The following is a 23,854-nucleotide window of genomic DNA, read 5'->3' as shown; positions in this document are numbered from 1 at the left end:
AGTAATGATAGTCTGTAATCGGTCATAGTCCATTACAAATTTTCAAGCAACTGTAGTCGATTATTCATTTTTTCCAAAGTAATCTTAATCGGAATTTAATCGTACAGCATTGTTTGATACAATTATCATTTTGTCAATCAAATGTGTTGTATACTCTGTAGATTGCTTATGTTTCAACACTTATCGGCCTCATAAAACTTTTTTTTTTTTTTTTTTTAAAGATTAAACAGTCAGTCGACCACCACCCTTTCTAGTTATTCATGTACTCACCCTCTTCCGACGACATGACGCCAGATTTACACTTTGGCACATTTACAGTGGGGTATGGCCAGACCCAGTGTTTCCCTGAACTGTGTCGTACTCAATGAGTCATTTTATCTTTTTGAAGAATGAAATCTTTTACAGGTTGCAACCGTAGAGTTTCATGGAGGTTCACACTTCCAATTCCATTAATTTTCGCAGTACCTACAGAGGTGTGTCTGAAGTGTGTATGAGGTGTGTGTAGTGTGCATCTGTGGTGTGTCTGAGGGATGTGTTCAAAGAAAAAGGTCGTCTTACCCTTTGCCATGGGTTCGGGTGCTTGATACTGTTGGCGTGGGTGCTGCTATCGGTAATGTCCCTTTTTATGTTAATTAGATTCTTTTTTCACCTTTTTCTTTTGAAGCAGTGATGGTATACTCAAACCCTAATAAATCCAAGGTTGCTGCAGGTGAGGTTTTGTGGGCAATGTTCGTTGCGTACCGTCATTCACCTTTTGTCTTATTGTGGTTAATCTTACGTTTCGCTACTTTGGAGTTCCTTCTCTACTCATGTTTTGAAAATGACCTGAACCATCACCCCATGGAACATTGGGCCCTACGTGGGATTAAAGAAACTGACTGGTTGCCAGGCAAAATTTCCTTTAAGTGAACAAAATTTGTGGATAAGAAAACAAATCAATTTCACTGATATATTTATCTATTATATAATCTGTCAATATAATTACTTACATTCCAATAATAATTTAAATTATGATGCTGTAAGCCTTCAAAAAACTATTTTTAAAAAAGCTGTGTTCGGCACCATACCTCCGTCTAGTATAAGTAAGTAATGTGGTGTTATTGTATTGCACATCATACAAACAATAGTTTTGAAGACTATGTGCTAAATCATCACAAAGACCGAAGAGCATCAGCACTGACGCACTGCACTGCTTCATAGCAAGTACAGAAGCACCAAATCAGGGAGCTTCAGGGTCCTTCGGTTAATGCCCTTGCTGTGGTGTGGTGTGGGAGAAAGATGTGCTTGCGTGGTGTGAGAGGATGGTATGGTGTGTTGTGTGGTGTGAGAGGGTGGTATGGTGTGTTGTGTGATGTGAGACGGTGGTATGGTGTTTTGTGATGTGAGAGGGTTGTATGGTGTTGTGCTGTGTGAGAGAGGTAAGTTATGGTGTGTTGCGACAAGTGCATGTAAGAGAGTGGTATGGTGCGTTGTGGTGATGTGAGAAGGTGGTATGATGTGTTGTGCGGTGTGAGAGGGTGGTATGGCGTGTTGTGGGGTGATCTGGTCTGACTCCTGGTGTGACTTCGCTAAAATCGCTAAGGTATACAGGAGTAAATAACCTAACGTCCGAAAATAGTGAGAGATAAGGCGGCAAATCCGTTCCTCGAAATGGTTCCCGTTTCTAAAAATATTAAAATACCATATAATACAAGAGGTGTGGTGACAGACAAGAGCTTTAAACTTTGTAGGTCCTGTACGTACATCGTGTCAGTTTTATTCGTCTGGGGACCATGCTGCACGATGTTTTGCAGAGCCTCAGTTTTGTCATTTTTATCCAGAAGCCATCATTCGGTCTTCTGTGTCCTAAATTCCCCACTTTCAGGATTTATACCGGATTTCTTTACCTAGGTCTAGCCGCCCATTTTCTTCACGTGGCCAATCCACTTCGGCTGACAAGTATGCATCACATAGACAGTACATTCACTCTACAGACACTCTAAACGCCTTATTCTGATAGTCAAGAGAATAATGCACATCTACCTTACCATCTTCATTCCTCATTTCGATCAAGCCTGCTTAGTAGGCTATCACTTTCCTTCAGAGTTCACGTTGTACCTTCCATATACCGTCAACTAAATGGCATTGAAACACAGGCACGTAGAATATAGATCAGAAAACGACTGAATTACTTTCAGGTGGAAACAGTGGAGATGGACGAGTTTAAAACGACCGATAGGAAATGAAAAATGCAAGTTGGAGAAATATAAGTAAGAGGGACAAGTTGGAGAAACAAAGCCCAAAGCAATCGGTGATAAAAAGATGGGAATTTTGTTTCTTAGAAACTGAAGAAAGAGGAGAAAAATTAATATAGAAAACAGTAATTGTGGTGAATGTGAATGAGACTGTCATTACCGGAATGGAGTAAAAATATATATATATATATATATATATATACAACTGTAGTGAGGTTTACAGTCAAATCTTCCTCATAAGTGAGATATCCTATACATGACTGTAAAATGAGAGACGGTACAGAGAGCGCTGGTTCTGCCATAGATCCATATACATGACGCTGATACTAAACCCATTAACATTTATGAAAAGTCAGTCAAAAAATTAAAGTAAAACAACTAGTTAATGAGATGCAGATTCATCATTAGGCCTAATCCTGTTTACCCTTCCAGCACTTTATCTCATTATTACAAATACACAGATTTCAATGCCGGACTCCACTTTACCCTATATGTATATCTATGAAAAAAATAACGTCGGCATCTATGAAGATTCTTTTTTCACAACTGTAAGTAGTGTTGTTCAAACGCAAGTTTTTCATATATTATGAATTTCATTATGGAAGAAAACTAAAGCCACCAGTACCTCTAGACCATATTTTCTCAGGGTCAATAATGTATATTAAATGTACTTATGATTCAAGTCACGACTTACATTAGATGTAATCGTATCTGTAACAAAAAAATTATCATTCAGGCCTAATCAAAATCGTATTATTATGTGATCGCACCCATTTCATTCACAGCGTCTCTTCCACCACTTCTTATCCCACCCCCTTCTCTCTCTCTCTCTCTCTCTCTCTCTCTCATCCATATCTCTCACCTCTTATCCCCATCCCACCTCCATCCTTACACACACACACTCACCCTCAACCCCCACCTTCTCTCCTCAATTACACACACACACACACACACACACAGATCCCATATACCCTTACCTCACAGCCCCACAATCACCATAAAAGTATATACAATAAACATGAATGGAGTGCTGTTGGCATAAGAGCTTTGGATACATGTCTTTCTTCTTTGTATTTTTATTTATTTATTTTTTAAAAGAGGGCGGGGGCTGGGGGAGGGGGGCACAGTAGCAGGTAAAGATAACTGGCATGGTGGCAATGAACTGAGGAAATGCAAAAGGGTGGAGCTAGGAAGTCTCATCTACCTCAAACCTCGTTTCAGCAGTGTTCGTGCTGGTGTAGCCATGTGTGTGTGTGTGTGTGTGTGTGTGTGTGTGTGTGTGTTTGGAAGCAAATTATTAGCCTCGACTGACAGGTAAAATTGTACGTTATCTGAAAGTGTGTGATGTGTTGAATTGAGGATATCAGACGCGCCAAAGGTATAATATTTTCTTTTTCTCTTGTGGATTTATACATATATCAAATTTCAGACAATTATTTTTCTCTTGCTCTCGACTTTCGTGAGAGTGAAATGTTACTGATACAGACAAACAAAAGTGCTACATATGTAGAATCTGCATCAGCATAAGAATTATTCAAACTTTACCTTCACTGACTGTAGCAGGGTGGAGAGCCGGGGTTTGATGTGGCCGACAGTGAAATGGCTTGGCGATGGCCAGGTGAAGTGGAGGTAGTATGGGGCGTCCTGCTGCTGTTTTCGTTTTTAATAAAAAATTATATATTTATTCTTATTTTTCGGTGTTTTTTGTGATGCTCTGATGTTTTGACGTTGGACTGTACTTTTACATCAAGATGGGCATACATTAACATTAATAATACACACACACACACACACACACATATATATATATATATATATATATATATATATATATATATATATATATATATATATATATATATCCCCGTGTTCACTCCTGTTCTTACCTACCTGCAGGTGTGATTGCCATCCAGCCCGACACCTGCATTTGCACAACATACGAGGCTCCTACTACTCATCGGCATCACCACACTTTCTATCTCGCATTACCACCACCTGCTCAGTCTGCTGTGGTGCAGCACTATGAATCTGCTCCACTCAAGTCAAACATAATAATAAATAAACGTAAGCTGACATTATGACTAATTTCTAACTGATATTATCCCAGTGCTTTCGATGGTTGATTTGAATTTTCCAGAACTGAACAGCTTTTCGGATCATGAAGTGTGATTTGATTTTTTAATCTTATGGTAGCCTATGCTCTCTTTTTGTGTTACTGAATGAGCTTGCCTCTGATATGAAGAACAAGACAGCCTATCGAATAATTACTTGAATAGAGGGATTAGTAGAGTTAGATTTTTTTTTAAGAAGTTGTCTAGAAGTTTCGGGTCTTTTTGTTCTTAAGGGCTACACATCAGAATATTTAACTGATAGCGCCTATTCATTATTTATTTCATTTATTTACTTTGTAACGCTACGCTTACCAGTATATCATGCCTGTGTTAGTACTTTTCATATTCCGTCTCTGCGCCATTATTATTTTGCGCTTCCATTCTACCGCAGTGATAGAGATGAGATGCAACGCAGTGACTTCTTTGGATGCCTGGGCTACTGAGGACGTTCTCTGAGGGAAGTGTCAGCGAGCACGGCTGCATTATTGTTTGGTTATGCACTTCCCTAAAATAATAAATGTCTTAAGTGCTGACATTTTTACGGGTCCTTCAAGTTTATTTCTGTGTTACTATACTCTTTTTACCTTAACTTCGTCCGTATTTTCCTCATTTTGCAGCTTATTCCACGTAGGTCAGCTGGTGAAAAAGATAATACTAAGGCTCCGCACACTTTCATAACGCATCATCGTGATTAATATCATATTTAAGTGTTAATCTATTTTTACAACTCAGCATTCAAAATGGAGAGAAGGAAATTTTAGGCCAGGTTAGAGTAAAGTAGTACAGAGCTCCAAGTTCCTGTTTCAGCCCGTTACTGGTGTTCATTTTATGCCCGTTATTGGTGTTCATTTTATGACTGAGCAGTGACGCAAAAATAATATGATGATAATGTGGGTATTTTGCAAATGATCCGTGTTTGGGGTTAGTAACGGTGGTGGTGTTTGTATGTATGGTATACATACTAGTAACATGGAGCTGGCAATCATCTGCATCATCATCATAATTATCAACCATCATCATCATCATCAAAAGCAGCAGCAATAGCTATTGAATATATGACAGATCAATGCTCATATCTGATATAGTTTAAAATAATTCTGATGCAGTCTGTAAGGTATGGAATATATAATCACATCAACCCGTGAACTTTCTTTTTTCTTTTTACTGCCTGATAATAATATTATATGCGGTTTTTGAGGGATCTCTTTGGACTGAAGGGTTGGAAGTGGCCTAATATCTAATCCCTTATAACAAGATTAACACATTTTACAGCATCAGAATGTAATAGATGCTCAACGCGGAGATGAGCCATGTAAAGGATATTCCATACCGTGATCCGTCTTTGACTTAACTTTTAGAACGTTAATAAATGTTTCCTTATTTTTCAGATAATAAATGATGTTGGCTGTGTAGTTTCATTTCAGTATAGGCCTAACTATATTCAACAGAGAAACGGTAATTGTTAATTTAATTTTTGTTTTTAAATGTGTCCGACTCTAGGCATAGGCTTCACAGCCTGCTCCCAAGGTCCATTAGTCCTCCTACATACCATACACCTTCACATGTCACCACTTCGGTCTTAACACTCACCGTCCATACTGAATACATGCTAGGGTTGTCTCATACAGGACTGGTGTACTGGTAATAGCGGGGGTATTTTTATGACATGTCGGCGGGTCTTCAGTAGATAAGTAAAGTCTGCTTTTGCGAAATTCAAATCCTTAAGCTGTTCCCTGCCCAAGCGGGGATTAGAACCTGGGTCCGGTAGGACTGCAGGCAACCTCTCTGCCAATTCAGTCACCGCCTCACTTATTGAGGTTGATTGAAAATGTTTGTAGAATTCATTTTAGACAATTACCACTTCAGAGATGAAATCACAGCGCAGCAGAAGGCACCTATGATTCGAAAGTAATAACAGAAATCGCTTATCTGGTACTGATATCTTGGTTCTGAAAACCTTGATCACCCAAGATAAGCTTATTCTGCAGAACACGCTCGGGATCGTTGGATAAAGTTTTTGGCCTGTTTCTCAATAAAAATTTAAGGAGTTGCAGAGGACAAAGGACTTCATCTGTGGGTAAATTGTTTTTAGAACAGAAATAAATTTGTGTTTATTTTCAAACCCCATGATTGATTGTTGCGCATTTGTAACCACCTAAGATCATTTTGAACTGTGTTCGGTATATCATGGTAGCGGGTTGGATATCTGAGTACATCAATTTCATTAATAGATTACTTTCATGCTAAAAAAAAAAAAATATTCTCGCGACCTCGCATCACAAGACTGTCAATCCTGGCGCGAATTATACCTCCGAAAAAACTAATGACGGTCCCTCTTGCCTCCCACCCACAGGTGATGGGGATGATGATGATGATGAGGAGGAGGGGGGTTCAAGTGAATTCCACTGGAGCTACGAAGGTCACACCGGTAAGTAACAAAGTATATGTTAAGAATTACCCAAAGAAAACACTTGGGAACAAATATGAACAAAAAACTGGTTGAAATTGTTTTAACGAATTGACCAAAGGCAACAAACAGCCGGAAGCCAGCAATGAACTTAACGCTAGGACAATACCAGGGGTTGTCCAGGTTGTACTGCGTGTGAGATAGCAGTATAGGTGACTGACTGACGACTGAGATACTGACTTACGCTGGACATGGAGATATTATGTTTGACTTGCTATCACTCATAAGAGACAGTGAGGCTACCCTATTGTTCCTGTTACATAGCCTTCTTGGAAACTTTCAGAAAATTGGTCAGATTCATCTGCAAGTATTTAAAAGAAAGGGGTTATAAAGAAAACAAGTACAAAAATCAGGAGAGTTATGCGCCACGATCCCGAAAATAGCAAGTGGTTGACACAGTCTGGTTTTTAGAAATATTCCAGAATATAAATAAGGAAAGCTTTCCATAAGTCAACAGACGATTATGAAGACACTTTCACAGCTACAGCAGCACCGTGTCCTGCGCCACATGGCCATTTATGCGGGTCTGGGCCTGGGGAAGTATTGACATCCGTGAATGGGCAATCTGGACCGTGCGCACATTCAGAGAATGGGCGGCTGTCCCACTTACATTCCCTCGTGGAGACACGTGGAAATAAGATAGTCCACGCCTGCATCATCTCAGCTGAGCAAATAAATTCGTAGATCATTCATAGGGAGGAAGGAGCAAAGAGGGTTCCAGGCTAGGAGACAAGAGTCGATTAATGGGGATGGAGTGAGGTTTATGTTTAGATTTTTATCTTTACCCGCATATTGGAGAGTGCGAATAAATAGGTATGCTCGTGGAGGCATACAAGTGGTGGTGTTTCAAGATTAAACTTCTGGATGACAGACTCTGGCATTACACAAACCTTGTAAGTATGTTCCCTGCTACAGGGTTCAAAAGCAAGGATAAGAAGCATGATGTGAAAGCATTGTGTCGACCTAACTTGATATCTTGTGCAAGTAGGGATCCTGAATTAATTTTACATGACCTGAAAGACCTGATGCAGCTTATGGGGAAAAAAAAATTTCATAATGGGTTATTCTTGCTGACTCGCCTGTCCCAACTCTCATGACCCCCATTTTCCTTCTCTCTCTCTCTCTCTCTCTCTCTCACACACACACACACACACACACACACACACACACACACACACACACATATTGACCTACAGTATCACCCTTCAGGTCCGCGGTATTGGGCAAAGCATTACCCCTTTTGCGGATATCAGCGCCAGTCTCCTATTGATCTCTACAACGGGAATAGGGTGACGACATGGAATCCCTTCCAGTTCTTCAACTACAACGTTACACCAACATCAGTCAAAGTCACGAATAATGGACACTCAGGTACGCTTATACTGCTTTTACTCTAATCTGGTCTAAAACTGGCATCTCTCGGATTCTCTCAATCTTGAATGCCGAGTTGCAAAAACTTATCATTGAAATACGATGCTAGTCACGAAAATGTGCTATGGAAAGGACGTACTGCAGAGGCGTATAACTGCCTCTTACCTCTGGTAATCTACGTGAAATAAGCTGTAAAAGGACGAAAATTTGGGTCAGGTTAATGTAAAAAGGATTTAGTTCCTTCACGGAGTTGTGAAATCCAGTGAGGTGTCCTAGGTTATTCTTTACGGCTAACTTTCATACTCTGAAGACATGGTCAGTTTGTTTTCATCTGACAATGATCTCGAATTCGGTTTTGCTCCGTTGATGGCCAAGTGTAGCCTCATAAAAGGGTTAATCTGACCAGTGACCAAGAAGGCTCATTGCTACCTCATGAGTAAGGCCTATCGCACTTCATGCAACCACAGCATAGTATTTGTGTGTATGGTCCAGCTCCGTCAGATGAAAACATAGTGACTGCAAAAACACTTCCTCGGCCAATTTTGCTAGTGACCGTAGCACGACCGCTGTTCTCAGCCTCTCACTTGGTTCTTACGTACGCTAACGTAATATAATCAGGAAATGCTGACACGCAGATTACTATCCACATTTTCATCAGCAAGAATCATAACTCACACTGGTAGGTTTGGAGGGCCAGATTTTAGAGCTAATCGATTAGTAAACTGACAGACATTCCTCAATAAACCTCCCAAGCTGATTATTCGGATTTCCTAAAACAGCTATTTCTTTACTGGCAGCCATGATCACAGTGGACATGCCGATCAGACCCTACGTGCGTGGCGGGAATCTCAACGGCGAATATGAGTTCGCGCAGCTTCATTTCCACTGGGGATCCAATAACCCCGTTGGCTCGGAGCATCTCATCCGACACAACAGGTAAGTTGGGAGGTAGACGGTGATTAGGGTGGAGTAAGGCAGAGGGTGACGTGGAGTGTTGCGGCGGTCAGGATACATTTTTGCGGCAGTTTGGGTGGAATATGGCGGTGGTTGGGATGGAGTATGGAGAAAGGCAGTGGTTAAGGTGGAGTATGGCAGTGGTTAAGGTGAAGTATGGCAGTATTTAGGGTGGAGTATGGTAGTGGATAGGATGGAGTAACGAAGAGTTAAGAAAGAGATCATGTCGGAGTCGGGGTTAGGTTGTTGTTAGGCAATAAAGTACCTCAGGCAGGAGAGGATGAAGGATGACAGGCAAGAAAAACTGAAACATGAAGGCAGAGCTTAGACCACACTGAGAGGGCTTGGTATGGTGGATGGTAGACTGGGTTGAGTCAGTGAGCCATGGTTAGCTCAAGCTTCCATGATGGAAACAAAGGTGATGAGGCAGAGTGATAACGGAGGCAGAAGATTAAGTATGATGACAGCAGGAAAAATGGAAACCACGGGACGAAACACTGTGATATATAGAGGACACTGATTAAGTATGCTGACATGAGGAGAAATGAATGAAATAAGGGGAAGAGGCGGTATGATAGACATGGCGGAAGATCTGCGTATGATGGTAGGGGGAGATAAATACACACATACACACACACACACACACACACACACAAGGGGTAAAACAGTATGACAGGATAAGCAGAAGATCAATATGATGACTGGAGAAGATGGTTCCGCTTGCGGAATATTAGTTGGTTCGTCTCAAATGGATATGAAACTTAATGGCCTGAAGTAGCATGAGAGAGAGAGAGAGAGAGAGAGAGAGAGAGAGAGAGAGAGAGAGAGACAGACAGACAGACAGACAGACAGAGAGAGATTATAATATTGCATGCTCTCTCCTCTTAGGTACCCGTGCGAGGTGCACCTGGTGCATTACAGGAAGGTTTACAACGACACAGCAACGGCCGTTTTGTACGAGGACGGTCTGGCGGTACTCGGGGTCATGTTTACCATCACAGCGCAAGACAACCCAGCACTCACAGGACTTATAACTGGGCTTGCCAACATCACGCTGCCAGGTGATACTTTGTGCTGTTTTGTTTATCACGGAACTCGATGCTTTGTGTGACTTAAACCTCTAACTGTACTTGTTACAATCTAAAACAGAACTGGTGGGTTTTGTTTCGTGTATCACATTAGATATTTCTGCTTAGATTTACTGCTAACCTCTTTACCATTGTTTCTTAATACAGACATCTTCGTCGGGTGGTTGCACTACATCAAGTTCATATCATGAGAGAGAGAGAGAGAGAGAGAGTGTTACATGCTTTCGTTATTTCCGTGAAGATATGGGCAAACACAATTCCTTCACATTCGTTCCTTTACCATCAGGTCAAGAGGTCGCCATTCACCCCATCCCGCTGTCAACCTTCCTACCCAACAACAGGAAGAAGTTCTACCGCTACCTAGGCTCTCTGACCACACCGCCCTGCAACGAGGTGGTAGTGTGGACGGTCTTCGATGACAAACTACACATATCGGCCGCACAGGTGAGGAGATAAGAGTAAATATATTCTCCTAAACTGTTTTACCTCTAACTTACCCTAAAATTGTCATCTCTCCCGCCTGACTGCTTAGCTGTACCAATAGAGTAACTTTCGTGCAGCATTGTCTGTTCTGCTTGCTGAACTATGTGAAATACTGTAGGCTGCAAAAAGACTAACATGTGGGCCAAGTGAAGGTAAAACGAGTATAATGACAATTTACACATCCTCTTACTCTTCATTTTCTATCTTCTTTTGTGCCGTCATTCTTGATCGAGCATTTAGTTCCTTCAGTACAATGAAGTCGTTTCTCATTTATCCATGCTGCCACAAAACGTCTGTACTCGGTTAAGGAATGGTTCTTGAAACTGAAGATGTCATATATATCCTTCATTAATTCTTTCAGTACAAGAGGTCTTCCTAGGTAGCAAGAAAAAATAAGTAAGACGTCATCACAATAAAGGGGTCAAACGCCTTTGTACTTCATTCAGGATTTTAAAAACTTTGAATGGTCTTTTTTATTTTCAACGGCCGTATAAAATAGTCTGTGGTTAGCATGACTAACATGGTGAAGTGTGGCTATACCCCTACAGATGGCACAGTTCCGCACCTTGAAGGACGCCAACGCAGATGCCCTGGTTGATAACTACCGTCCTGCTCAGTCTCTCGGTAGCCGCCAGGTGAGTTCTTTTTCCGATGTGAGTTCTTTTTCCCAGGCGAGTTCTTTTTCCAGGATGAGGTATTCTTCCCAGGTGAGTTCTCTTTCCTACTTTTTCCAAGGTGATTTCTTTTCCCAGGTAAGTCATTGTTCCCAGGTGAGCTCTTTTTCACATGTGTGGTTCACTCAAGTTACGCGTTCAAAACCAGGCTTCAAGTTTCGAAGAACGTGGCATTGCTCTGTTTGTTTATATCCGACTGGATTTACCTCTTTAAAGGAGAAATAGTATGGAATAAGGAAGCTAGAAAATTTATGAACAAGGTTTTTGGATTTAAAGAAACTGCTTGAAACTTGAAGCTTACCTGTAAAACTGCCTGAAACCTGAAGCTTACCTGTAAACGTGGAACTGAATGGGAAATGTGCCGTATTTTGAAGCCGGATTCTTAAACATATTTACGACTGATTCCATGTTGTTACTTAGATCTGTTTTTATACGAAGAACTGGATACAAAAGAATATTCTGAACCCTCCTTTACTAGCTTATGTTTCCTGCAGAGAAAGAATATATATACACAGTATATATAATCTTACGACAATTCTCCTTTGTAACTATATTTATTCTGTTATTATCTTTATTATTTTATTTTTTTATTTATTTTACTGGAGGAAGAACAAGAGGCATGAGAAGACTGTACTTGTCTTGCCTTTACCTTCCCACAAGAACAGTTTATGGTTACGAGAGAATCTACCATAAATATATTCAGGAATGTCGCACATGGACTGTTGATTTTCTTTTTTAAATTGGAAACATTAACTAATTCTGTGCCGGTAAAGCTATAACATAATCTAATATTATGTTACTGATCATACTGTCTAATACCTATAATTCCTGTTGCAGCTTTACTTCGCCGACTTGGACTAGTATGCCGAACTGGTCATATCGTTCAGAAGATTCAAGATCACTATCAGCACCAGCTTACTTCATCAGCAGTGTCCTTCCTCCACTTTCTTATACTTTCTGTAGCGGAGATATTTCCTAAAGGTAGTAGCTTGATGAGGCTGTTTTACAATTGTGTGTTAAGCCAAAATTAAATTCAAAAGCATCAAAACCTACAAAAGAAAATTCAAAATGGTAAAAGACAATCCCAGACTACTCCTTTTGGGATGCAAGAGATCCCGAAGCTAAAGGTTACCATAGTCATATACACCAATATTCTTTTCCCGAAGCTAAAGGTTACCATAGTCATATACACCAATATTCTTTTCCCGAAGCTAAAGGTTACCATAGTCATATACACCAATATTCTTTTCCCGAAGCTAAAGGTTACCATAGTCATATACACCAATATTCTTTTCCCGAAGCTAAAGGTTACCATAGTCATATACACCAATATTCTTTTCCCGAAGCTAAAGGTTACCATAGTCATATACACCAATATTCTTTTCCCGAAGCTAAAGGTTACCATAGTCATATACACCAATATTCTTTTCCCGAAGCTAAAGGTTACCATAGTCATATACACCAATATTCTTTTCCCGAAGCTAAAGGTTACCATAGTCATATACACCAATATTCTTTTCCCGAAGCTAAAGGTTACCATAGTCATATACACCAATATTCTTTTCCCGAAGCTAAAGGTTACCATAGTCATATACACCAATATTCTTTTCCCGAAGCTAAAGGTTACCATAGTCATATACACCAATATTCTTTTCCCGAAGCTAAAGGTTACCATAGTCATATACACCAATATTCTTTTCCCGAAGCTAAAGGTTACCATAGTCATATACACCAATATTCTTTTCCCGAAGCTAAAGGTTACCATAGTCATATACACCAATATTCTTTTCCCGAAGCTAAAGGTTACCATAGTCATATACACCAATATTCTTTTCCCGAAGCTAAAGGTTACCATAGTCATATACACCAATATTCTTTTCCCGAAGCTAAAGGTTACCATAGTCATATACACCAATATTCTTTTCCCGAAGCTAAAGGTTACCATAGTCATATTCACCAATATTCTTTTCCCGAAGCTAAAGGTTACCATAGTCATATACACCAATATTCTTTTCCCGTAGCTAAAGGTTACCATAGTCATATACACCAATATTCTTTTCCCGAAGCTAAAGGTTACCATAGTCATATACACCAATATTCTTTTCCCTATGCTAAAGGTTACCATAGTCATATACACCAATATTCTTTTCCCGAAGCTAAAGGTTACCATAGTCATATACACCAATATTCTTTTCCCTATGCTAAAGGTTACCATAGTCATATACACCAATATTCTTTTCCCGAAGCTAAAGGTTACCATAGTCATATACACCAATATTCTTTTCCCGAAGCTAAAGGTTACCATAGTCATATACACCAATATTCTTTTCCCGAAGCTAAAGGTTACCATAGTCATATACACCAATATTCTTTTCCCGAAGCTAAAGGTTACCATAGTCATATACACCAATATTCTTTTCCCGAAGCTAAAGGTTACCATAGTCATATACACCAATATTCTTTTCCCGAAGCTAAAGGTTACCATAGTCATATACACCAATATTCTTTTCCCGAAGCTAAAGGTTACCATAGTCATATACACCAATATTCTTTTCCCGAAGCTAAAGGTTACCATAGTCATATACACCAATATTCTTTTCCCGAAGCTAAAGGTTACCATAGTCATATACACCAATATTCTTTTCCCGAAGCTAAAGGTTACCATAGTCATATTCACCAATATTCTTTTCCCGAAGCTAAAGGTTACCATAGTCATATACACCAATATTCTTTTCCCGAAGCTAAAGATTACCATAGTCATATACACCAATATTCTTTTCCCGAAGCTAAAGGTTACCATAGTCATATACACCAATATTCTTTTCCCGAAGCTAAAGATTACCATAGTCATATACACCAATATTCTTTTCCCGAAGCTAAAGGTTACCATAGTCATATACACCAATATTCTTTTCCCGAAGCTAAAGGTTACCATAGTCATATACACCAATATTCTTTTCCCGAAGCTAAAGGTTACCATAGTCATATACACCAATATTCTTTTCCCGAAGCTAAAGATTACCATAGTCATATACACCAATATTCTTTTCCCGAAGCTAAAGGTTACCATAGTCATATACACCAATATTCTTTTCCCGAAGCTAAAGGTTACCATAGTCATATACACCAATATTCTTTTCCCGAAGCTAAAGGTTACCATAGTCATATACACCAATATTCTTTTCCCGAAGCTAAAGGTTACCATAGTCATATACACCAATATTCTTTTCCCGAAGCTAAAGGTTACCATAGTCATATACACCAATATTCTTTTCCCGAAGCTAAAGGTTACCATAGTCATATACACCAATATTCTTTTCCCGAAGCTAAAGGTTACCATAGTCATATACACCAATATTCTTTTCCCGAAGCTAAAGGTTACCATAGTCATATACACCAATATTCTTTTCCCGAAGCTAAAGATTACCGTAGTCCAATACACCAATATTCATTTCTAACAGCATTTTATTTGTATAATGCTTCTGATCATCTCTGGAAGATTTAAACAGCTACTCTTAAGCACAGCCTTCATCTCCGTCTCTAATGTCTTCAACTAGGTCACTACCTGTCTGCTAAGAACTGCAGCAAAATATAATGTAAACACACACACACACACACACACACACACACACACACACACACACACACACACACACACACACATACATACATACACACACACACACGAAACATTAGTTTCTCACTTTAAACTCTTGTATTTCTTACTTTACAATGTGTTTACTACAGTATTTGTGTATTGCTGCTTCTTCCAGAGGGTACTGTAGTAAGGTAGCCAAATTGGTATTTTTCGTGTGCAGCTGTGTGTTGAAATGATATTGATTTTATTATGTAATCGCAAATGTTTCCCTCACCGTTTTCAACAAACTATTTATCACTGATGAAAACGTAACCCCAACAACTGCTTCTTGTGTTGCAGTTGTTGTTTAGTTATCAGTCTTTGCTTAATGTTTGCTCTATATTATAGGAAGTAACAAGACAGTCGGACAAATCCTACTACCTGTGCTACAATGCTTTCGACACCTCCTAAGGATCTGCCATTAATCTCTGTAAAAAATAAAAAAATGTTAGAGGTCATTCAGTATAGTGATGTCTTTCTGTTTTTTTCTGTTGCCAGACGATTTCAGTCAACTCACTGAACTGTAGGGATTAGATATGACCTCCATTTACCTCTTCAGTACCAGGGGCATTTCCTAAGTTTAAAAAAGCGTCTGGAGATAGCAAGAATAAAATAAAATAATTACATCACGGGATTCAAGGGGATGATACTTGTTGAGAGTTACATCAATCTTTCCATTTGTGTGAAGTTTAGAGTGTTCCTTTTGGTTTCTTGTATAAACTGTGTGAACCTTACACGATTTTTTTTATGCTACTGTTGGAATACTGTGGATGTGAACAGGTGGTGAGAGAGAGCAACGCGATCCACTACATCAAACTCCTGCAGAGAGAGAGAGAGAGAGAGAGAGAGAGAGAGAGAGAGGAGGGGAGGGGGGAATGTTTGCGTTATGAGCCATGAACCTGCCAAGCAGACTGTTACACTGGAAAGAGAGAGAGAGAGAGAGAGAGAGAGAGAGAGAGAGATGCTTGAGTTATGGGCTACGAACCTACCAAGCAGAGTTACACAGGAGACAGATTATGGAGTTAAAACAATGTAGGGTGATGGAATCAGCGCAATAATTGTGTGCTATAATATGCGACGAATACTTTAATATAAGAAAAAAATTAACATCCCAGTACGTTATGAGTGGATCCACAGTTTTTCTCCTCGTACATAATTTGCCCCAGGATTACATTTAGTCGGTACTATCGCTATAAGTGTCAACAGGATTATATGTACGGGTATGGCAGTTTTGGCTGCAGCCCGATTACAGGATAACACATACACAGGCCTACGGGCAACAACCCAATTCCAAAGCTAGAAACGAAAATCTGAAAACATAAACTTTGTCCTCGTTTAGTGTGGCTGTATTAAATACAAGTGGATGTAATAGTTCATGATAATGTTTCAAAGGCCGAGTGAAGTGAGCAGTTGGAATGCAAATGAGCCCAACTAACGACATATCTTGAAGGGGAGCCACAGGGTCAGATTTTCAATGATCACGCTTTAACAGTCATTTTATATGCGTGATCGATATTACAGTAACTGTACTGAATAGGTAGTTGTCTGATCCTATTTTATCTTATATATTTGATTTCATTTGGTGTAATATCTTGATGTATACATTTTGGATGCTTATTCTATTACAGAATTGCTTGTGAACTATGTCTTTCATAACCTTTTACCTCACATTATCAGTTTTCAAGTCTTCTGTGGCAGACAATTAGGAGATTAATTCTTCCGATGCCCGCGACAAACGAATAAGAGAAGAAAGTATATATTGTGCTCTCGTGTTCAGAGCACACGTAATAGACCAAGGGACGGGTAGCACTGAGGCACGAGGGATGGCGACTGGGAAAGGGAAAAGAACGGGACAGAACAAAGGAAAGCTGTAAAAAATACTGGGAGAGAAAGGAAGGTGGAATTAAATTTAGGAAGAGACATAAATGGAAGAGGAGGACAGTCATTTTACTAGTACAGAGCAATATAAACGGAGAGGAGGAAGAGTATGAGGTTGAATTAGGTAAAAGGATGAACAATATTTTGAAAGAAGATAGCAAATTCGAAGAGGAGGATTCCCATTTGAATAGTACAGAGCAATGTTAAGGAAAAGGATGGGAGAGTATGAAGGTGAAAGGAAGGTATGGTTGCTAAGGACTGAAACTGGAAACAGCAATGAGAAAAATGGAGCAAAAGGTGTATTAGACTGAAATTAAGGAGCAGGATCTGCACTGGATTAACCTCCTCGAATTCCATTAGCAAACCTCGTATACTGTTAAGATTTTTCTGTTAATCATCCATGAGTGCACCTGATTCTTCCATTCCTAACACCACCCTCCTTGCCTCCCGTTCTGCCTAACACTACCTTACTTCATCCATGTCCTGTCTAACACCATCTTGCCTCACCTCTTCTCTGCCTAACATCACCATACCTCCCACCTACACTTTCTAACTCCACCTTGCCTCACCCCTGCCCTGCCCAAAACCACCTTACTTCATCCCTGTCCTGTTTAACACCATCATGCCCCACGACTGCCCTGCCTAACATCACCATGCCTTCCTCCTACACTTTCTAACACCACTCTGGCCCACCCATGCCCTACCAAACACCACCCTTTTTCGTCCTTGTCCTGCCCAACACCACCTTACTTCACCCGTGTTCTGCCTAACACTACTCTGCTACCCTGTCTCACCCCTACCTTGCCAAGCGTTAGCCTGCCATACTGTGGTCTTCTCTCACGCCACTGGGTCCCACTCCCTCCCTGCCTAACATCACTATACCCTACTCTTTCCCTAACGCCTCCCTGCCTCCTTCTACCCTCATTTCTTGGCGTTATCTCACATTTGCTTTATTTTAACCTTCATCCTGTCTTACGTTTCTCCTGACTCATTCTCCATACTTACTCACGTCTGCCGTGCCTCACTCCTACTACTAATTCTCTTCAACGATACCTCGCACTTTCAAACTGCTACCATTAGCGCATGTTATTCTTCGTCAGATCTGGTCATATATACTTACAGAGTGATGCCTATAATAAAACGAAAGAACACTTACTTATGGATTAGAGAACAAGATAAGGTTTCAAGATGCATCCCTCTAAGATGCTTGGATATATTGGGTGAAGGTCTACAAAACTTGTGCGATAGTACGAACGGTGAGGGAGGAAAAAACAAGTGAATGACAAGAAAAGCAGTTGAAACCCAGTGGAGGAATAGCAGAAAAACGCGAAAAATCCTATAAAATCAAGTGTGCAAAAATGAAGCACCCTGATGTGACATTTGTGGACTGAGTCATGTGAAGATATGTGCAAGGGTACATCAATGGAATTTACTCCACTGTGCACAAAAATTAATCGACGAATGATTATAAAAACAATAACACTTATTTTCGAAGTGAAGATTTAATAACAAACTTTCCAGATCACTAAACACATTTTAACAATATCACACAGCTGAATGGCTGGGGAACAAATTAATATATTTTGTTCTAATTCTCCCAGCAAGGTAACAGCGTGTTATTGGCCGTGTTTTACTTATCATGGGAGGCTTCGTAACACCCGATTTACTTTGCACAGTGCCCAGTACCATTATCTTGTTCGGTAAATATATTATGTTAATACTGTTACGGAACAGAGAAAGATAATGTACACTTTAAGTGAGAATACTAATAATCACTACAGTCCCGTGAAGTTCCAGGATCAAAACAAAAGAGTTAGGTAAAATTACAAGTTAAAGTTTAATGCTCAAACTAACGACAAAACATTCAGGACTCATAAGGATAATGTAATGGCAAAAAACAGGTTAAATATATGGTTAACTGCAATAGCCTCTATTAACACGAAATTAGCAAGAGTAAATTTATCTAAGTCAGCCCTGCTAAAATGAAAATACACTGGGTAATGCTCAGTTAATGCAAGATAAATTATTACAAATACAAAATATTATCAAAAATGACTGACAAAAAGAACCTTTACATAAATCACAAAAAAAACTCACTAGGCCTAAGAATTAACCCTATGCTACACAGCACAAGAAAAAATGCAATAACAGTTATACTCAAATTACACAGCTGGTAGATGATTGGAGACTTCCTGAGCACTCACAACAATAACTGTACAGGGGAGGACAGAGATGTGAACAAAATGAGGAGCAGATCTAAGTGGCAATGATGCAGAGACTGAGCTCATTATATAGGGGCCAGCAGAGCTTGATACAACTTGTAAGAAGGATGCGCAAATGAAGCCTAGGGGACAAAGAGTTGACAATCCCGCTCTGAACAACAGAAAGGACGACTTACTCTACTACAACGGTAGAAGGGGGGGACTGAGGCAGAACACGCTTGTGATCAAACAGGCAGCACACTGTACGTTAGAATTACACAAAGGATGATGGGGTTGGTGGAGGATTAGTGCCCCTCCCTGTAAAACAATTAACTCTAAGCCCTTGGCCACCCCGTCTGGGATACATGGCGTCTGGCAATGAATGAATGAATGAATGATGAAATCATAGGCTATGTAACACCTCCCCACAAAGAAAAAGAAATTTACAAAGGACATTTCTTATTACTCTAAAACAATCTGTCTAAAGTCTAGATAAGCAATCTGCAATAACATTTTCTTTCCCCTTGACATGTTGTATGTCTAATGAATACTCCTGAAGAAGTAGACTCCATCTTGTCAATCTCTGATTTTTATCTTTAAACTTACTAAGGAATTTCAGTGGGTTATGATCGGTATAAATGACTATGGGGTCAAAACCAGAACACAAATAAAATGAAAAATGCTGTAAACCAAAATCAAGGCCAAAAGCTCTTTCTCAATAGTGGAGTAGTTCTTTTGAGGTGGAGTGAACTTCTTACTGTAATAAGATACAGGGTGTTCAATACCCTGATCATCCTCTAGCAGCAAAACAGCCCCAGCTCCTGTATCACTTGCATCAACAGCCATCTTAAAAGGCTTAGCAAAAGTTGGAGTAGCGAGCACTGGCTGACTTAATAGGATAGCTTTAAGTTTGCTGAAAGAGGATTCACAGTTATCGGTCCAGACAAATTTAACTCCCTTTTTCAGTAGGTCTGTAAGTGGTGATACAAGAATTGAAAAGTTAAGAACAAATCTCCTGTAATAACCCACCATTCCCAAAAATCTTTGTAGCTCTTTCCTACTTTTAGGTCTGGGAAGATCACTTATAACCTGAACCTTAGCTGCTGGTGGTGCAACATGTCCATCACCAATTACGTACCCAAGGTACTGAACTTTAGCTTGACCAAACTCACACTTTGATAAATTAGCTACAAGATTAGTATGAACCAAACGCTCAAGAAATTTACTGACATGGCATAGGTGATCTTTCCAGTTGTCACTGAAGATTAATACATCATCAATATAAACAACACACCCTGCCAAACCCTCTGTTACAACATTCATGAGCTTCTGAAATGTGGCTGGTGCATTCTTCATGCCATATGGCATTACAGAACATGCAAAAGTCTTTCCTAGTGTTACAAAACATGAGATCTCCCTAGCACGTTCAGTCATAGGTACTTGCCAGTATCCCTTTAACAAATCAAACTTACTTATGTACCTAGCCTTTCCGATCTTGTCTATGCAATCTTCCACGAGAGGGAGAGGGTAAGTGTCTGTTTTGGTTATCTGATTAACACGTCTGTAGTCGATGCAAAGCCGCTATGACCCACCTGGCTTAGGGACTAGAGTGACAGGAGAACTCCACTCGCTCTGACAGGGCTCAATCATCTTGTGGTCCAACAGGTAGGCAAGCTCCTTCTGGATAAGAGGAACTTTCACTGCGTTCACACGGTAAGGAGGCAATTTAATTGTCTTTGCGTCTCCAACATCGACATCATGCATCAACACAGTGGTTCTTCCTGGAGTGGCACGGAACACTTGCGGGTACTCCTGCAGTAATGCCGAAAACTCTTGCCTTTCCTCGGGAGGTAGATGAGAAAGCTTAGTCTGGAGATCATTCATGATATCAGAATTCTTCCCCAAACTATCACTCAGGCTCATGCTGCATGGGAGAGCTTCCCTTGCAGACTCGGGTGGAACAGCTACAGTGCAGACTGAATTATTTTCGTCCCGCCTGTGATATAACTTTAGCATGTTGATGTGACATAGTTGCTTGTTCTTTCTACGATCTGGTGTGGCGATGACATAGTTGACATCACTGAGTTTCTTCTCCACGAAATAAGGACCACTAAACTTGGCTTGAAGAGGTTGCCCATGCACTGGTAGCAGAATCAAAACCTGATCTCCTGGCTGAAAGTGGCGTAACCTGGACTTCTTATCATACCAAGTCTTCATCTTCTCCTGAGCAGCTCCTAAATTCTCTCTCGCCAGCTGTAAAGCAGTGGACAGCCGTTCTTTGAACTTCATCACATACTCCAGCAGGTTGTCGTCATCTTCCTCCGACAGCCAGCATTCCTTGAGTAACTTAAGGGGTCCTCTTACTTCATGGCCAAACAGTAGTTCAAAAGGTGAGAAGCCCAGTGATTCATTTGGAGATTCTCTTGCGGCAAACACAACGAATGGAAGACCTTTATCCCAGTCTTTCTGATGTTCCAAACAGTATTTCTTGAGCATCGATTTGAGTGTTTGATGATATCTCTCCAACGCTCCTTGGGTCTGGGGATGGTAAGCTGAAGATGTGATCTGAGTGATGCCCAACTCTTTCAGAGACTGCTTGAAAACGTTTGACATGAAATTACTTCCCTGGTCTGACTGTACCTCCTTGGGTAGACCAAACTTTGTGAAGAACCCTAGCATTTCCTTAACCACGTTCTTTGCAGAGATATTTCTAAGTGGAATGGCTTCAGGATAACAAGTAGCCATATCAATCAGGGTCAACACATAAGAAAATCCTGAAGAAGTCTTAGGAAGAGGGCCCACAATATCCACCAACACACGGGTGAAAGGCGCCTCAAAAGGAGGAATGGGAACTAGAGGTGCAACCTTTTCGGTCTGATTACACTTCCCCACAACTTGACAGGTGTGACAAGACTAACAATACCAGGAAACATCCCTGAAGATACCTGGCCAGTAGAAGTGTTTCAAAATGCGTGCCACAGTCTTCCTCACTCCAAGGTGTCCTGCCAAACTGGAATCATGAGCCACTCTAATGATATCCTGCCTACAAACACGAGGGATGACAACTTGATGTACAACCTCCCATTCACAGTCGGCTGATGCTGTTGGGGGTCTCCACTTCCTCATAAGCACTCCTGACTTTATATAATAACAAGTAGAAGCACCGGCTAACTCTTCCTCACTGCAAGCAGAGTTAGCTAGACGTTTCAACTCAGGGTCAGCAACCTGCAACTCAACCAACTCTTGACGAGACAAATTATCAACACTACGGGGTACTGCCTCATCTGGTGAGTGGTCCAAATTAGCAAGAAAAGTGTCAGCTAGGATAACATCATCATCATCATTATCCTCTAAATCACCAGTAACTTTAGACTTAGCCCTAGTGACAGCACATGCAGGGAACACATCAGGGACATCACAATCCTGGGACGCAGCCACTGGCTCACTAGACAACTGAGGAGCTGGACACACTTGACTTCCACCAATATCATTTCCAAGTAAGAAAGTTACACCTGACATTGGGAGTGTCTCAACCAACCCAACCATAACGGAACCATTAACAAAACCAGACTCTAAATTCACTCTGCACAGAGGGACAGAGAAGTAATTATTCCCTACACCTTGTAAGATTACAGTTTCATCAGAGGAATTAACATTAGAGCCTAGAACACTGGTCAGCATAAGGGATTGGCAAGCACCTGTATCACGATATATTTTAACTGATTTCCTGTCATTACTGTCCAGAGGACTGACAAAACCATCAGACAGGAAATTAGCACATGAACTCTTGAAAGTGTCACCCACGTTACTGCTCAAAAGAGGAGCTCCATCATGAGAATTTAAGTTACCCCTCAAAGCAGGTTCAGTTAACTCAGTTAAAGAATTCTGGGAACTCTCAAGAGTGGACACTAGATCAATTGACTGAATATTTACAGACTCCTTTTTGTTCACATCACGCTGTCTCCTGAAACATTTCTCCGTAGTATGACCAAGCTTACTACAATAAGTACATTTATTTTTCTGAAATCTAGAGGTGAAGCTGGTATTTACTTCCTGAGAAACATCATCTTTATTCTCTTTCCTGTTACCTGTACTCTGAGTAGAGGCAACGTACTTGCTCTCAGCTTTCCCTTTTTCTTTAGAATATCTCTTGTGAGTGAGAACATATTCATCAGCTAAAACTGCAGCATCAGACAAACTATCTATTCTTCTCTCATCAAGATATAGGCTTACATCTTTATAAATACACCTCTTGAAGTCCTCCAGCAAAATCATCTGCTTAAATTTACCAAAATCAGAATCCACATTCTTAGAATTTAACCACTGCTCTAACAGATCTTCTTTGATTTTTGCATACTCAACATGGGATTGCTTATCTTGCTTGTAAGTTGTCCTAAATTTTACTCTATAGGCTTCAGGAACAAGCTCATAGGCCTTAAGAATCAAGCTCTTAACTACATCATAATTATCAGATTGATCCTGAGGCAAAGATGCATAAGTTACTTGAGCTTTACCGGTGAGAACAGTTTGAAGGAGTACTGGCCAATACTCCTTGGGCCAATTAAAACCTGTGGCTACCCTCTCAAACAACTGAAACTACTTTGTTAAATCAGATTCACTAAAAGGAGGGACAAGTTTAACATTTTTAGCCACATCAAAATCATCAGAGCTAGATGATCCAGTTCCACCTTGTTTCATGCGATACTCATGGTCTGCCTGAATCCTAGCTAGTTCAATTTGTGCCTGAGCCTGCTTA

The 23,854-nt window shown here is 40.3% G+C and overlaps 1 protein-coding gene across 1 annotated transcript; it reads left to right on the top strand.

Moving 5' to 3' along the window:
- The first annotated feature begins 284 nt into the window (after window positions 1–284).
- Window positions 285–15,430, top strand: LOC145392112 (putative carbonic anhydrase 3). Its single transcript, XM_080266586.1, has 8 exons — window positions 285–357; window positions 6,699–6,773; window positions 7,728–7,796; window positions 8,981–9,119; window positions 10,059–10,198; window positions 10,512–10,669; window positions 11,257–11,343; window positions 15,368–15,430. The coding sequence occupies exons 1-8, from the start codon at window positions 285–287 to the stop codon at window positions 15,428–15,430; spliced, it is 804 nt and encodes a 267-aa protein (XP_080122712.1).
- Window positions 15,431–23,854: the final 8,424 nt, after the last annotated feature.

The sequence above is a fragment of the Coenobita brevimanus genome, chromosome 1 (genome assembly GCF_032717465.1).
Source record: "Coenobita brevimanus isolate Jiangsu-jjx chromosome 1, ASM3271746v2, whole genome shotgun sequence".
Taxonomy (NCBI): domain Eukaryota; kingdom Metazoa; phylum Arthropoda; class Malacostraca; order Decapoda; family Coenobitidae; genus Coenobita; species Coenobita brevimanus.
This window is presented reverse-complemented; position numbering and strand designations above follow the sequence as displayed.

Coding starts and splice junctions, on each gene's coding strand:
- LOC145392112 (XM_080266586.1), top strand. CDS start 285: ATGACGCCAGATTTACACTTTGGCACATTTACAGTGGGGTATGGCCAG. Junction 7,797..8,980: donor TAACTTGATATCTTGTGCAA/GTAGGGATCCTG, acceptor CTTTACTGGCAG/CCATGATCACAGTGGACATG. Junction 11,344..15,367: donor AGTCTCTCGGTAGCCGCCAG/GTGAGTTCTTTT, acceptor TCTATATTATAG/GAAGTAACAAGACAGTCGGA.